Here is a 15,699-nt window from a genome sequence, read left to right as displayed (position 1 = left end):
AAATGCACTTTTCATTATTATCCTAAATTATCAAGACACAACTGTAAAACTATGTTGTGTGTAGTAACCGTTGGGTCTGTGTAAAAATTTGATGTTCCTGTGAAACTCAGAAGGGCATTTCTTTCTTTCTCTGAAGATTGACATGTAGTTCTATTGACCTAATCGTCTCTGCCCTCTCCACCTGAAGGGCAAAGCATAGGACATATGGGCCATTGTCCTGATATGCTGATGTTTTGTTACTTTTGTTTTCTCCGGGTTAAACTATGTAGTTTTTGTTTAAAGTCAAATCTTGGGTAAGAGTGTTTTTACTGATCAAGCAGTAAAGTGGTGAGAGGTACTCTAGTGTATCTGTACTATTTATTTTGTCCAGGTAAAGGAAGTTTTCAGTATTTGGTTGTTATTTATGGTATAAAAACTGCAATTCGAAAGCATTTCTCCTTGATAAGTCATTGCAGTTTATAGTTTTAATTTTGGATTTGACATTTTAATTTGTTTAGAAACATAGCATATAGTAATTTTCTCCTCTATAGAATATCAAGTTACATGTGAACACATCATACGTTTGAGTTTTTCAAAAACTGAAAGAACAGTTACTTGTGGCAAAAAAATAAAGACAAATAAGTGATCCTGCTTTTTTTTTTTTCAGTGCATCATGTAAGAGTCTGTCTCTGTTCTGCTTTCCTTTTTAATGAAGCTGAAGCCAGGCTGGCTTTGTAACCCAATATTCTGTCCCTACACACACACACACGCAGACGGCCACACTTTCACTCCTCTGCCTTCTCCTGTCTCCCAGTAAAGCTTTGATGGACTTGCTGGTCGACCTGTGCGGCCGCCACCATCTCAACCCGTCGCTGCACACCTTGGAGCTGCTCTCCCCCGAGGGTCACTCTCTGGGCTTCAAGGCGAACGCCCTGCTCGGCTCCTTCGATGTGGCCTGCGTGCTCATCAAGGAGAAAGTTGTGGAGGAGAGAGTGACGCGTAGACCAGCTCCTAAAGTGCCAGAGGTGAGTTAGGGTGAATCCGGATTCCTCTTTTAAAACTTGCTGCGTGGGCTACCATCCTCTCATTTAAGCTGAATAGGCTTTGGTTCCCGTTGTTGTGACATTTTCCTAATATTTAATGAATCAGCTATCTCAGTAAAAGAGGATGTGAATTGAAAAACACCATAAAGTGATCTGTCCGTTAATATATTTGATATAATAGACATAAATTTGTTACATCCTATTATATTTAGAAGTATTTACGTGCTTTATGTCACTGCCTTGAGGCCCCATGTAATGTGTCCCCCCCCCCCCTGTCTGCTTTGCACCAAATGGCCTCTGGCGGAAGGCAAGGCCAGTGAAACCTGTAAGGGCTCCTGCTAAGGTAGGAAGCTGGTTGCTGGTGAACTGACCCACATGTTGGACTCAGTTTTAGACATATTTTACTGTTTGTGCCTTTTCTGAGTGAAACCCTGTTTGTTTTCTTGGGCTCCTTCAAGCCTATTATTTCAGTTTGAGTCACTGCTTCACGCCGCGGTTCTTTCCTTCCTTGTGTCTTTTTCTCTCTGGCTTTCCTCAGCAGCTTGAATATTTGATGAGTCCCTTACCTTTAGTTACCATGCATTATTTCTCGGCTGTTCTCAGGGCTCAGGGGCGGCTCTGTTTGCCTTTGACCCCACCTGGCCTCAGGCCAGAGGCCGACGCTCCTCCAACAAGTGCCGTCAGTCATTTGCAGTTTTATCTCCTCCCCCTTTAGGCGTTTGCAGCAGATAAAATCAGACTGCGGTGAGATCAGCGTGTGCTCGGGTAATCAATAATAGATGTGCCCTGGCTAAAATACACCAGTGAGCCATAACGTTATGACTAGCATGCTAATGTTGCCTTTTGTGCTGACCCCACTAGACCCCCAAAGGGGTGCTGTGGTGTCTGGGACTGTAATTCTGAAGTCCTAGAAGTTGTGTGGTTGGCCCTCATTGTATAGGACTGTCTGGCACATCATACCGACGCTCGATTGGACTGACTGTGGTCCAGCTCTGATGCTCATGTAACCGTAGTTGGCACTTTCGGTGGACGGACAGACATCACGATGAAGACCTGCTACTCATTGTGAATCTGGATACCTTTCTATCGCAGCAGCTTTGATCGCTGAAGCACTTTTAACTACGGTAGCTTGTCTGTTGGACCGGGCTACATGGGCCAACCTTTGCTCCCTATGTGCGTCCTTGAGCCTTAAAAGCCCAAATATACTGACCCCGGCAGATTCGGAAACACAGTTTTTCTACTAGAGCTGCAGTTTCGGAGATGCTCTGACGGCGTGTCTAGCCATAATTTAGCGCTTTCAGACCGGGGCGTGTCAATACGCTTGCCCGCTTTCCCTGCTCATACCACACCAAATTTGAGCCTGTAAATGTACAGGTGCCATGGAGAAGAGCTAATCGTGTCGTCATTTGCTTCACCATTCAGCGCTCACAGCGATCAGTGTTCATGCAGTAGGTGATGCGGATTGTCTCCCTGGCAATATATCCCTTGAGTATGAAGAGTTTAGTTTTACATGTGGGCTGTATTCGCAGCTCTCTAGAGAAGATTAAGCTTCGTCCATCAACTTCCTTGTTTAGACGTTGTGCCAGAGTTGCCGTGTTGTCAGTAATGAGGAGAATTTGTGAGTCTCAAACTCCATAGATGATGGAGGAAGACGTACAGATGCCGGAAAGATGAAGATGGACCGTTCTTTTAACAGAAGAAAAAAAAATGTGTGAGGCTTCACAGGGGAAGCAGGTTTTCTTTGTTGTACTCTGCAGCTGCAGAGTGCTCTAGATGCTACAAGCTGTGAGAGTGTGCTGCATCCATAAGGGTTTTCTCTGTTGCAACCAACCATTTTTGTGTAGTGATTTCCCACTCTTATTGTTCTAAAACAAATTCCTGCTGTTTAAATGCTTAATTGCGAGTTGCCCATCGACTGACACATTTTTTTTTACTTATCAAGGCTTTTATATGATCAGCTTACCAGGATTCACTGACTAACCGTCTCCATCATTGTCTCCTCCTGTGTATCAGAAAACGGTGCGGTTGATGGTGAACTTCCACGGCAACCAGAAGGCCGTGGTCCGGGTCAACCCGCTGGTTCCGCTCCAGGCTTTGATACCGGCCGTCTGTGACAAGTGCGATTTTGACCCTGCACACGTCCTCCTCCTGAAAGACGGCATCAGTCGCCACGAGTTACCGCTGGACAAGTCTCTGACCGAGCTCGGCATCCGGGAACTCTATGCGCACGACCAGAGCCTAGGTAAACGTTGAGCTCAGCCAACGCGTCTTCTCATGTGGTCCCGCGTTTTTACGACAGTAGTTTCAGTGACAAATCAACCTTGAATGCAACCGAGATTAACTCACGCTGGTATTTTGTCCTTTATCTGGCAGTGTAGGGTGGATCCAAGGTCAGATTTTATGATTTGTGTCATGCTTCGAAACCACAGCCACGGATATTTATTGATTTGTTTTTTATCATAGAAACCTTTTGTTATGACAGAATTTTACGAGCAAAGATTTATTTCATTTTTATGGTCAAACACAGTGATGTAGTTCTTGGCGTGACGTTGGGTTGCAACTGCAAAAGCACTCACTTAGTTTTAAACTTTAACACACTGCAACGTTTCAACCACTGACTTTAGTAAACTAAAGAAAAATTATTGCATCAAACTATTTAATTTCCCCTTTCTCAAGATAATGTAAAATCATCTGTTGTTTCCAAGACTAATCTTCAATTTCCTTTAGTTTATGTTGCGGTTTCTGATGTTTAAAAACCTTGGTCCAGTGCTGTGTCTCAACAGTGCGACAGATCCATCATTATATAACGTCTATTATAACGCAGGTGACTTATCAATGACTCAGGTTGTCTGTAAATGCTTTTGTTTCAGTTTTACAGCCTAAAAGAGCTTCTGCCCCCGCTCTGAACAAGTATGCAGGTATCAGTCCTCCATGTCGCCTATACTAACCCCCCAGTGGCTGTTTAACCCAATCTACTGCTGCTACCTCATTAACAAAGTCTTGTTGTTCCATCGAACACGCTTTGCAGGCTGCCAGGAGTAATCCTGTGTTAACTAACTTGTTTGTCAGTGTGTGTGTGTGAAGATAATAGTTTTAATATGTGCGAAGATTATTAACACTGTTGATTTCTGAATAATTTCTTATTCACTTAATTAGCTTCGTTGTTTACAGACCAGATCAGATTACTGCTGCACTGAACAGGGCAGCTTTGTTTCACTGAAATGTTTTAGGTCACCATTCTTATAGTGATTAAAACATTATAGTGAGCAAAACATCAATTTAACATGTAAAGGTTAAATGAAGTTGGTAGAAAAGGATTAAGCTATGGCGCCCTCTGCTGGGCTATATGGGAAGACGTCACATTTGCATTATGTTTGAAAAATACCTGCAAAACCAATAGACTGGTTACAAAAAACACAAATGATATAAAGTATTATTTTTTTCTAATTAATTGAAACAACTATTTGGAATTTCTGAAATGTAGTTTAGATACAATTATTAATATTTAATATTTAATAGTTTAAGGAGCAATAAGCGAAAGTTCATTATTTTAGATAGAAAGAACTAAAAATAAAAGTTCTGTGACGAACTAAAGGTATCTTTTTAGATGGACGTAACACACCATCTCTCTGTTTTGTTCTCCAAACACCTGTTTACACAGCCGGACTGTACGTGCACACAAACAGCTGCCCCCTCCCTGCCCATAAAATGCCACTGCCAGGCACAAAATGGCGGCGAGTGCTCCCAGCAGATCAGGACGATCTCTTGCTAACAGAATTATAAAGTTATGAGTTACTAACTTCTTCACTAGACATGTTCCTCTGAAAGGTGATGCTTTTTTTGCTGTGTTTTTATCCTTGACAAATAGGCTCATACAGGGGTGAGAGGCGTGGCTTCACACACATCTTGTTGTGGTCCACATAGACAGCGCTCAAGCTCCACCTAGTGGTGAAAAATCACTTATTGCTCCTTTAAAAATCATGTAGACCCTTGATCCTTATGTCTATGATTTATGGATTTCAGGGTCTGAATATCTAAAAAAGTTCCAGAAGGACCTTGGCCCCTGATTCTTCTGGCTCGTTGAAAATGCCATATCTAACTCTCCTTCTTCTACCGTTCTTTATTTTTTGTAGATTCTATTTATTCCAGTACTGCTAGTTTGGGAAGACCACAAAAGAAAGGGCTGTTGAATATTTTTCAATTCAGCAAAAAGAAATCAAAGGTAAGACTTCAGAGTTACCCATTTCTTTCACAACATAACTTTATTTATTGTGTTTTTCGAGTGAAAGTAAAACTATTGTCCGTAAAAAGAAAACACACCAAAAAAACTAAAACCTCTGAGCTATGTTGAAATGCTTCTGTTGTTATTTTTGCTCATGTTGCTGTGAAGCGTAGAGAGCCTTTGTCACTGCATACTTTCCATCAAGAACAATGTGTCTACTTCTGTATTCTAGAAAATATTTGCTCGGTTGCTGTATTAACACATATGTAATGATGCATGCATAATGCCGTTTTCAAACACTTATCCTTCGTCTGTAAACATATTGCTTATTTTGTTCAAGGACTATGAATAGATATGAGATTGTGGAAATAAATTGCTAACTGATGTAAGGCAGCTTTTTAAAAAAAAAAATGGTTCTTGAGAAACACTAAATGCATGTGTGTGTTTGTGAATGCTGCATGTGAGTTTTACCTTCCATTTGCAGGCTGACACAAAGTCTTCGGACATGGATGACTTTGATGATATTGCAATTCAAAACTCAGACTCAAAGTCCAATGTAAGTATTTGTTAAATATTTATCAAAGAGCAAAGGTTTATTCAATATTCACACACACACACACACACACACACTATATATATATATATATATATATATATATATATATATATATATATATATATATATATATATATATATATATATATAAACTAATGTGAACTGATACCTATACAACTTTTAATTGTATGGTTGGATTGGACAACAGTAACTATAAAAACTTGTTGGTGCTGCGAGTTGTTAGGTTCGTTTTGTCAAAATGTTATTATGTCAAAAGGTAAACTGCTAATGAAAAATGTTAAAATGTGAATTTGCTTTTATTCTAATCAGTCCAGACCTTAATTTGCATTCAGCTGTTCAAAGTGATTTTGCAGAATGGTGTCAATGGCATGTCTCTATTAAAAAAGATCTAACCCGTTCAGAATGCTGTTTTCAGTTTTTACTAAAAAAGAAACATGGAGCGCTGCTTCTTACTGCCACACGAGGCAATGAGAAGCAGAGCATGTGTGAACACTGTGTGGGTGCAAATTTCCTTTGGTTTAAAGTTAAAGTGTAGAGTCTGAGTGCAGTCACCTCAGCTTTAGTACATGTTCATTAGTTAGCTGTTGTTGCTGTGTTTGCTATTGTCCTCCAGAGGGCAGCAGCTGACACCTCATTTCTCAGCAGGCACACCTCGCGCTGAAATAAAGTGACTTGTTTTACCTAATTAGAAGTGTTTGCGTGTGAAAAGTTGTTCAAGGGGTAATTTGTCAGACAGGGGTACTGGTGGCTATTAATACATAGGAGCAGGTGGAGGGTTAATGCATGTAAGGCCTAGTCACAGAGTTATAGGATTAAGGTCAGCAGGTTATTGGTTTTAACATTTGAAAACGTAATGTAAAATCAGCATCTTCGATGGATTTGTTAAAAACTGATTATTTTCGGTTGGCGCACCAATATAAAAGGGCCTGTAATCTCACCGCTGTAGAACAGATTCACATGCAGCTGCTGGGGTCTGCTTGTTACAAACATAACTTAATCAAGAAGGGAGTCAATTGTATTACGTTGAGAAACACTAGCCAGCTCTCTGCTGTTCTCTTCACTCTTTGCCTAAGTTAAAAAGCTCCTGGTTTGACTCCACCCTTCTGTTTTCTGCCATGTCACCGACACTAAGCGTTGCCTCCGGTGTTGGTCTGTGTCCAGGCTTAAGCCAATGTGGGTGTATGGCCTTCGTGGCCGGCTTCTGATTATGTGTCTCATATCTTTGAGACGGTTCTTTGAAAAATATTGAAAGGAAAACTGTGAACGGAGCCAGGAAGTGTGAAGAAACAGCACGGACTGGATGTTGTAAGCGCTAAGTACCAGGCATTGTGTTTAATGATGTCATCAGAATACCAACGTGGATCTAAGACAGTGGCAGCTCAGTTTGATTTATAGATATTTTTATTCTTAGCTTTATTGTTGTTATCACTGGGCTTTAATGCAGCTTGGCGTTCCTCTCTGATATGACTATGACTGCCATTTCATCCACTGACTGTTATCAGACCACACACATGCATTCTGCATCAAAGAACACACATACACACACACACACACACACACACACACACACACACACACACACATCCCGTGTTATCACCCTGAAGGCATCAGATTACACTACCTCGGCTACATTAGCACTAAAAGCCCAGCCTGTTATCTGTAATTGTTCATTAAGGGCTAAACTACTGTGTAGGTCAGGGTAATAGTGTGTGGTCCTGAAAATGCTGACATTTCAGCAATCATTATGTTTGTCATTTTGGCTTAAAGGGAAATTAGTTAACGCCTATACTACATGCCATGTACTACATATTATAGACGATATGCTGGGTTCTTTACCATTCCATTATCTTCTTGAGTCCACAATATACCCTGTAGCAGATTTATGTTTAAAGTCGACCAAAGTATTTCCTCTGACTGGATAGGATACAGATGTAGTTTTCAAACTATGAAACTACAGTGTGAGGTAGATGTCACCAAAAAAGAAACAAGTTTTTATGTTTGACTAAACTTTTATGTGGGAGTATGTTTTGCCTGGCTCTGTTCGCCCAATCCTTGCCTTTGTCCTCCGTAGCGCACCATTAACTCGCCCCTGAACGCGCCTTTACATAGGGATAACATGTAAACCACTCGTTCAATGTGAGCGTACCATAAGAAGCAGTTTTGTTGGTGTGATTGCCATAAAGGCTTTGGCATTGTTTATGGTCAAGAGTCTGAGTCATTCTGGAAGAGGAATTGGGATTTAACAACCGAGAAATCACTTTCTCCCTCTCTTATACCACTTGTCTTTTGGGAGATGTGCGTGCCATTTCCAATTAGGAAAAAAAGCTTCTAGTTTGAATAAAAAAAATTATTAAATCTGATAACTAAATCCAGCAGATGTATGAATACATTTGGGCTTAACTGCCCCACTGGCAGTATGTCCTGCTGAAATGTGAACCCCCGCTTCAGTTTCAAGTCTCTTTTAGCCTTGGACGGGTTCACTTCTTGCGTTCAGCTGCAAAGTACTCCACAGCATGATGCTGCCACCGCCTACTGGCAGTCTCTTAGTCTTCCTCCACACATGATGCTCAAGTGTGCGTCCATCGGACCAGCACCCCTCCTTCCGCAGGTCCGCTGTGGCTGCTCAGCCTGTATCAAACTGGACTTCTTCTTAGCTCCTCCTTTCAGCAAAGGCTTTGTTTTTGCTGCTTTTCAATAAAGACAAAATCTGTGGACTGCAAGATGGACGGCTGTCCTGTCAGCTGATTCTCCCACTTGCTCTATGGATCTCTTTTGGTCCTCCACAGTCACCGTGGGCCTCCTGACTGCTTCTCCGACTAACACTGTTTTTCCTCGGCCCGTCAGTCTAAGCCATGGCCACGCCTCGGTTGGTTTTTGCTTCCACGGCCTTCCTGTCACACGTGTTCGTTGGTCCTCATGATGCTGTGTGGTCTTTCTAATGTTCTCTAACAGTCCTGGCAGAACGGCTGGCATCATCCCACATGGTTGGACATCATCAGGCGATGTTACCCCGGCTTTTATTTAGGGGTGTCGAATTAAAGGATGGTGGATGGACGCCGCATTCTCACGATTGCGTTTTAAGATTTTTGAAAAGCGAGTATCACATTCCTCCTTCTTTAAACTGAAGTATAAACTTGTGTCGGTCAATCCAAATAAAATACATTGAAGTTTATAACCTTGCATAATGGGGGGAAAAAATGTTAATTGAGTGTAAATACTTAATCAGCTCACTATATAAGCTTAGACCACATAGTATCTGCTCCTTACTCCTGTTTTATAATACATTACTAGCGTATGGATTTCCTTTGAAAATACGTGAGCTCTAAATCCCCGTTAACCCGTAAACTCTGCATGAACTTTTCTTCATTAGCATTTGTGTGAGAGCATCTGTCTATTCCCTCTGCTCGCTGCCAACCCCGCTGAAGTCTTTAAAGATTTTGGTATTTCTCCCTCATACGTTCTGTCAGGTATGCATTTCAGAGGTCTCTATAAATTGCACGGCTTCTTCCCCCAACCACGCACCACCACCAGTGATCTTAGTTGAAACAGACACGAAGGATTCAAGCAGAGGACAGAGGAGTACCGCATGCCTTTCTTTTCAGCAACTATGACTTCTAAACGCTAGCGAGCGTCCTGAGTTGAAATCACAGCAGGCGCAGGATGTCGCTGTTGTCATCACAAGCAAGTTTTGTTTTTGATAGCTTAATTTTAATTTATTTTTTTATTTGCTGGCATGTTCTATTTATTCCTCTCCTACTAACAGTCATCGCCAGAAGAAGCAAAATGTAAATGATGCTAATAGTTATGCAGATTTTCTCCCGGGTTCCTTCCGCGTGGCCCGTATTGTTATAATAAAGGAAGTGCCGACATGGGTTCCCCTCCCAGAGCGCCGGGGAACATTTTGATCTATTTTACCCACTTGCAGTTTTCATGTTTCTAACTAGGTCGAAGGAGTAAGAGCGAGCAGGTGAACAAGTCAGATAGAGTTCATGTGAATTTCTCCCTTTGAACCTTTTTTTATGTTATTTTTCGACTTGAAACGAGTTTCTTTTTTTTGGGGGAGATTCCACGTCGTATCAGCCTCCCCTCCAGCATCCACCTTTTTTTTGTCGTCGTTCATCACTCTGTTTGCAGCCTGCCACACTTCCTTCTGCCCTTCTCTTCTTCCTGTCATCCTGCGAACATATCAGTCACATCGCTGAGAACAACCGTTGAGTGAAAGAAGAGTTTCATCATTTAAAAAAAGTCTTTTCCCAATTTATTTGTGGCAACTTAGGTTGGGGCTGTTTTGGGACGCATTTGCGATTTGCATTATTTATAAAAAAAAAGATTTATGCTAGTTGTTATTGTAAACAGTATGTTGTGGATGCTTCTCTGTACGTCTGTCTCCAGGACTTCATTAGAGAGCCACCATTTGTTCGCCGTTTTGATTTTTACTTTTTTTTTTTTTTTTTTTTTGCGCTTCTCGGTCATGGCATGTTCTGACCCTGGGCATTGTTAATTCCAATGATCAGAACTTAGTGTTCCTTTCTGCTCTTTTATGTTGCATTCAGGCATTGTCTGAACCCACTGGTTAATTTGCTTTTAAACAGTTTACTTGGATCATGGGGCTGCACACCCTGGCGTGGCGCCCCTGTTGTGCCAAGGCTCTGTACCAAGCTGAGCCACAGGGAGGCTCGGATTTTCAGGAGCACTCAAGGCTCTCTTTGATCACACATTCAAGTCCTTTTTTTTTCTCCTTTTTTTTTGTTGAAATGCATTCAGTCAAGAGCAGCCACCCTTTTGAAAGTAAGCTTGCACTTTCAGCTTGATCAAATAAATGCTGCAATATTAGTTATGACTAATGAATGGCTTATTTTGCCGTGTTCTTTATGTTTCCGATTATCTGCGCGTTTTGATGCTTTAAAAAAAAGAAATATTTCCGTCTGTTGTCCCACTGAGGGGAAATTTGTCTCCGTGTTAAACCATCACTCCAAAATGCAAATCGCCCGGCTCTCTAACCACTAAGCCACCACTCTCCAGGAGCTCTGAGTTTTAGTCAGCTTTGTACTCTCACTGGGCTTGACGAGCCAATGGCAATATGATAATCTTCATGAGAGTGCATTATTGTTTAACTCAGAAGTATTGATGTTATCAAAGTGACAGCAATCCTTCAAAGTAAGATTTAAATTTACAATAGTGCAAAATACGGATGATCTCTGCTTATTTGTCACTATTTTAAGGTCGAGAGAAAGATGTTATACAGAACCTAAAGCAGTTCTTTTGTAAATTACACATATGCACATGTATTTTCTTTATTATTATTGTTGTGCTTTGATGTATTTATCTTCTTTTTATTCTCCATTGCCCCCACAGGGTCTGTCCTCTGTGTCCGGGGTCACCTATGGAGAGGAACGTCCTGGCCCCTTGGAGCAGTCTCAGTCCTTCGCTGATATTCCCACGATGCATGCCAAAGCCGAGTCCAAGAAGAGAAGGGCCCCGGCACCACCTGCTGTCCCAACACACAGACCGGGAACTGCAAGTTTTAAGAGCGATCAGGTGAAGAGATTAAAAACTCCGATTGTTGTGTCGTTCTCATATGTAGACTCGTTGGTGAGATGAAGCATACCACTTGTTGAACATCTCTCCGTGTAGATACGCACAGTTGTTTGCATTTATAGTTAAACACTGCATCTGTAAAATGTGCTCTGTCGTTGAGCGCATTGAGACACTCATTTATAGCCAGAGAAGTAAAAAAATATATAAATTTTCTTAATGATACAGCAAACTCTCTCCAACTTGCATGCCGTTATAATATAGAACTGCACAGATCTCCATCCATCCATCCATCTGTTCATCCATCCATGCTTATATTTTCCTTCCCTCCGTCTTTACAGTCTGTGGTTTTTGCAGGTTCTGTATTTATCTTTAATTATGGTCTGAGCAACCTCCTTATAAATTTGAGACTGGGGAAAAAAAACGTTAGCATGAAAAAGGTGTGGGAACTAGGGTTGCCCGCTGTCCCATTTTAGCCGGGATGTCCCGTGTTTTTAACCAAAATAAAATGTGCTGTACAGGACATTTCATTCACATTTATTATTTACAAATGAATAGATGGCAACTCTCGCCTTACTTACATAGACCTAAATAAAGAAGTCACGTTGAAGTAAAAAGCACAGCACAGCTTTGCTTCTGCCTCCGATAGACGAAACATGGTTTAGCTTCACTAACGCTAAACCACTAAACAGTTGAAAGAAGTTAGTGGAAGCAAACCACTAAGAAGATCGTCACCCATTGTTACCAGATCAGACTGTTTTCAGACACAATACGACGTAAATGCTGCCCACCTCAATAAAAACCAGCCGAAATCTCCACCTCTCTTTTAATTCATGTTAAAAGTGTAAAACTATTACACACAGGAACACGTCACAGAGAAACAACTTTATTAAAACAAACGAAAAAGATTACCGTGACTAACCTAAACCTAATTGACACTGTAGTGTCAAATAAGTTTAAACCTAACCTAACCCCTAGCCCAGAAAAAAGTAACGGCCAAAAAAAGTCTCACTTTACGTCAGAGTCCTCACTTTACTAGTAAAATGAGCAAAAAATGTTCTTGCTCAGCTGCAAGTACAAGAACACGCACGCACGCACGCACGAACGCACACACAAATCCTTGTTTTAAATACTTACTGATGACTGTGCATTGACTTCCATTAATTTTCAACCCTTTCTATGGCATTACGCTACAACAATAAAGTGTTTTATGGGTATTTACCAGGAGTGCCAAAGACCTTAGCAGGTGCAATTTAAATACAACTTAATACATATTGGTGCTAAACATAAATTTTTCTGTACATTTATTACCCAATAGTGAGTGTTTAATGTTCTATTCTTTCGTTTTTTGCATTGCTTTCGACTCCAAAAACAGGCTCTGTGTAATTGCCTTGCTAATTTTAGGGATTGTAAATGAGACTTGTCCAGACAGAGATGTGATATCTCTCCACGCACCTGTCAGACTGAGAGTTATGACTGACACCAGATCCAAACTGCAGCGACATCTCTGGGACGCTGCAAAACAGAGCCGGAGTTGGAAAGGCTATCTGAAGAACCAATGACTGGTCCAATAATAGATCCCAGTCCCAGTCTGCGCACTGTGTCATATGTATTCACGCAGGTCCTCCTGTTGCGAGGACACACTGTAGTGCAGGGCACGTCTCATGTTTCGTGTCTCGGGATTTCTGGTGTTGTTGAAGAGGATCAAGGACAAGCTGTTGATGGGTTCAGCTGGTCTTATCAACAATTCACCACCTATAGACAGTGTGTTTTAAGTGTGTGCTTTATAAATAGTTGCATCAGACTAGAATGCATCGGAATGTCTAATAGATGCAGACACGATGTGCATTTCTAAACCTTAAACTGGGGATGTATCTTAGGACAGAACTGAAACCTGAGGGGCTCAAAGACCACTGCTGTGTCTGGCCAGTACATTTTGTATGTGTTATTAATCTATGCCAGGTCTGATCAAGAACGTTTTTGAAGGCCGTTGGCATAAAAGAGCTCGGCATGACTTAATGCTGTCGAGCAATTGAACGTGTCAAATCAAATCGCTTCACAGTGAACAGTTGTACTTTTTCACTCGCTTGAAATGTAGCAATGCATTTGCTGCAGGCGGTTGAAGACATTGGCTCATCTGTGGAGACACTGTTGATCACGTAAAAATGGCAAGTTGTTGATTGCGCTTGTTAAGGGTGCGTCACACTGTTGCAGTTTGCCTCTTTTTTTTTTGTCCTTATTCACCCTGTATCCTGTCTGAGAACAGCTGCCTTTACCTTATATCTGCACGCACAATTATACACATCTTAATGTGTGTTCGTTTCTCTGAGACGGATTAGGAACATGATAGCAGGTCAATTGAGGACGGCTATTTATTATGACACTCCTCATTACGAAGGTCCCTCTGATCAGAGGAAGCTTATGTGGTCAATTAGTTTGATGTGCAAGATGTAGTAATGGATACTGACATCACAAAACAGGCAATGGGAATGATGAGATTGTTATAACAGAGCTTTAAAAAGCCATTACAACGGAGATGAGGGAGGCCAGTCAAAGAAGGAACAAAGCTACATCAGCCTTAATGACAGAATTAGGAAGGTCAGAAACTCCTATTCTTCACGAGAAGATACTGCTCCAGTGGAGACTTCAGGACAACCAGGTCTTTGCAGCTTTTTACAAATGATCGGTTTGGAGTAAGTGGAGGTCTTGTTACACAGAACACTGCACAATTGTACGTTCTTATTGCTTTCTCATTTTAGTAGCTGGAATATTAAGGCCAATATAGGGCTGGACAATAATTCAATAACAATATATATCGATTGATGGACGTATATCGTTGATAGGAAAAAAAAGGGGTCAATAAAAAGTTCAATAGAACAGTTTTCCTTCCTTTAGCGTTCTAGCCTATCATGTAGGTTAATACTACAGTCATTACATCTTCCCAACCAATCACAATCGCAGATCCAGGAATGCTCCACCTCCAAGCTGCGCCCCCCTTCAAAGAGTTCAGAGAGCAAGGGTCCTTTTTAATTTTTTTGAAACTTGCAGTTTTGGTAAAAAGTTGGTTGAATAAAGGGTTGAGTTTGACTTCAGTGTTTGTGTGTTCTGCATCTAAAAATAGGTCGCTAAACAACAGCATGAAATGCCCAGGGCTGCACTTAAAATATGTTTTGAATTTGTTAATCATATTGATCGATATCGATAACTATTTTATCGATACACTTTTTTTCTGTATCGTCCAGCCCTAGGTGAATATTCCATTATTTGTGCTGATTGCACCAAGCCGCAACAGCTGAAATAATGAAAGAAAAAAAAAGTACTTGTTTAACTTAAATCAAAGGGAGGCAGTGCAGTCCAGAATGCCATGTGGCGGACAGCCTGTAGCACCGGTCTCACCTTACATGAGAGGAGGGGTAAAAGTTCACCCCGGGCTAAACAGCATTACAGAGCCAGAGGAAAGAAGTACTAAAACCAGCAGGAGGGCTTTGCTACCTGATTATGTTTTACTTTGTCAGTAAATTGTTTTTCAAATTCAATTTAGATTTTTGCCTACATAACTCAGTTGTGCTCCTAAACGTTCCCCTCAGCATTGGAGTCATGCAGGTACAACACAGAACCTTCTGGCTGCATTTAGATTTTCTAAGGAAGCCTGCACAGACGTTTGAATAATGAGCCAAAACGTGACACAACGGGACTTTCTCGTTGTGTCACCTTTTAATAGTTTTAAAAGTCTTATTTAATAGTTTCAGTTGAAGTTGAGGCGCCCATAACATGGGATCAGAAGTACTCAAAAACATTTCCACAGTTACGTTGGAGTTTAAAAAGATTTTGACAGGAATCATTTTGCTCATATTTTTCAAATTTAAAATGCAGATACCCAAAAAGTAACTTTTAAGTTGTCTCTGAAAATCCTTTCATTTCTCTGCCTGAGGAAAACTTCAAAACTTTAGTAAGTCAACTATATTTAGATATATATTTTTTTGTAATTTAGTTTAATTTTCCTAGACACCAGTATTTATTGCTCAAGTGGTTTAAAAGTTGAAGAACTGAGGCGTAGTTGAAGTTTTTCTCATTGATAATAATTCTCAGTTTTCTGCCTTGCCTTGCATACATCCATTTTCTTTTGGTCTTAGTTTTTGACTTAATTGTACGTCATTCATGTGATTAATTACACAATCTAATTAAAGTATCCTGCGTCTATCCCCCCGCCTGCCGGATCAGGGTGCTCTGTTCTCTGTGCTGTGGTTAGTTTGCAGACCCCGGCGTGCAACAATATCGGCTGATGGATCACCTTACATGAACCTTAAAGGTTGTCTAGTGAAGTGGCAGTCTTGTGGCATGTC

The 15,699-nt window shown here is 41.0% G+C and overlaps 1 protein-coding gene across 4 annotated transcripts in view; it reads left to right on the top strand.

The window, feature by feature from the left end:
• Positions 1 to 15,699, top strand: part of cobl (cordon-bleu WH2 repeat protein) — a 64,072-nt gene that overhangs the window by 19,021 nt on the left and 29,352 nt on the right. For 3 of the 4 annotated variants that reach the window (XM_036130590.1, XM_036130598.1, XM_036130601.1), the window contains 6 exons: positions 794 to 1,004; positions 3,036 to 3,264; positions 3,893 to 3,940; positions 5,156 to 5,244; positions 5,729 to 5,800; positions 11,177 to 11,359. In XM_036130590.1, the coding sequence (XP_035986483.1) occupies positions 794 to 1,004; positions 3,036 to 3,264; positions 3,893 to 3,940; positions 5,156 to 5,244; positions 5,729 to 5,800; positions 11,177 to 11,359 (832 nt within the window). The remainder of the gene's footprint in view (positions 1 to 793; positions 1,005 to 3,035; positions 3,265 to 3,892; positions 3,941 to 5,155; positions 5,245 to 5,728; positions 5,801 to 11,176; positions 11,360 to 15,699) is intronic. The other variant, XM_036130600.1, reaches the window with a different exon arrangement.

This window comes from Fundulus heteroclitus, chromosome 3 (genome assembly GCF_011125445.2).
Source record: "Fundulus heteroclitus isolate FHET01 chromosome 3, MU-UCD_Fhet_4.1, whole genome shotgun sequence".
NCBI classification, from domain to species: domain Eukaryota; kingdom Metazoa; phylum Chordata; class Actinopteri; order Cyprinodontiformes; family Fundulidae; genus Fundulus; species Fundulus heteroclitus.
This window is presented reverse-complemented; position numbering and strand designations above follow the sequence as displayed.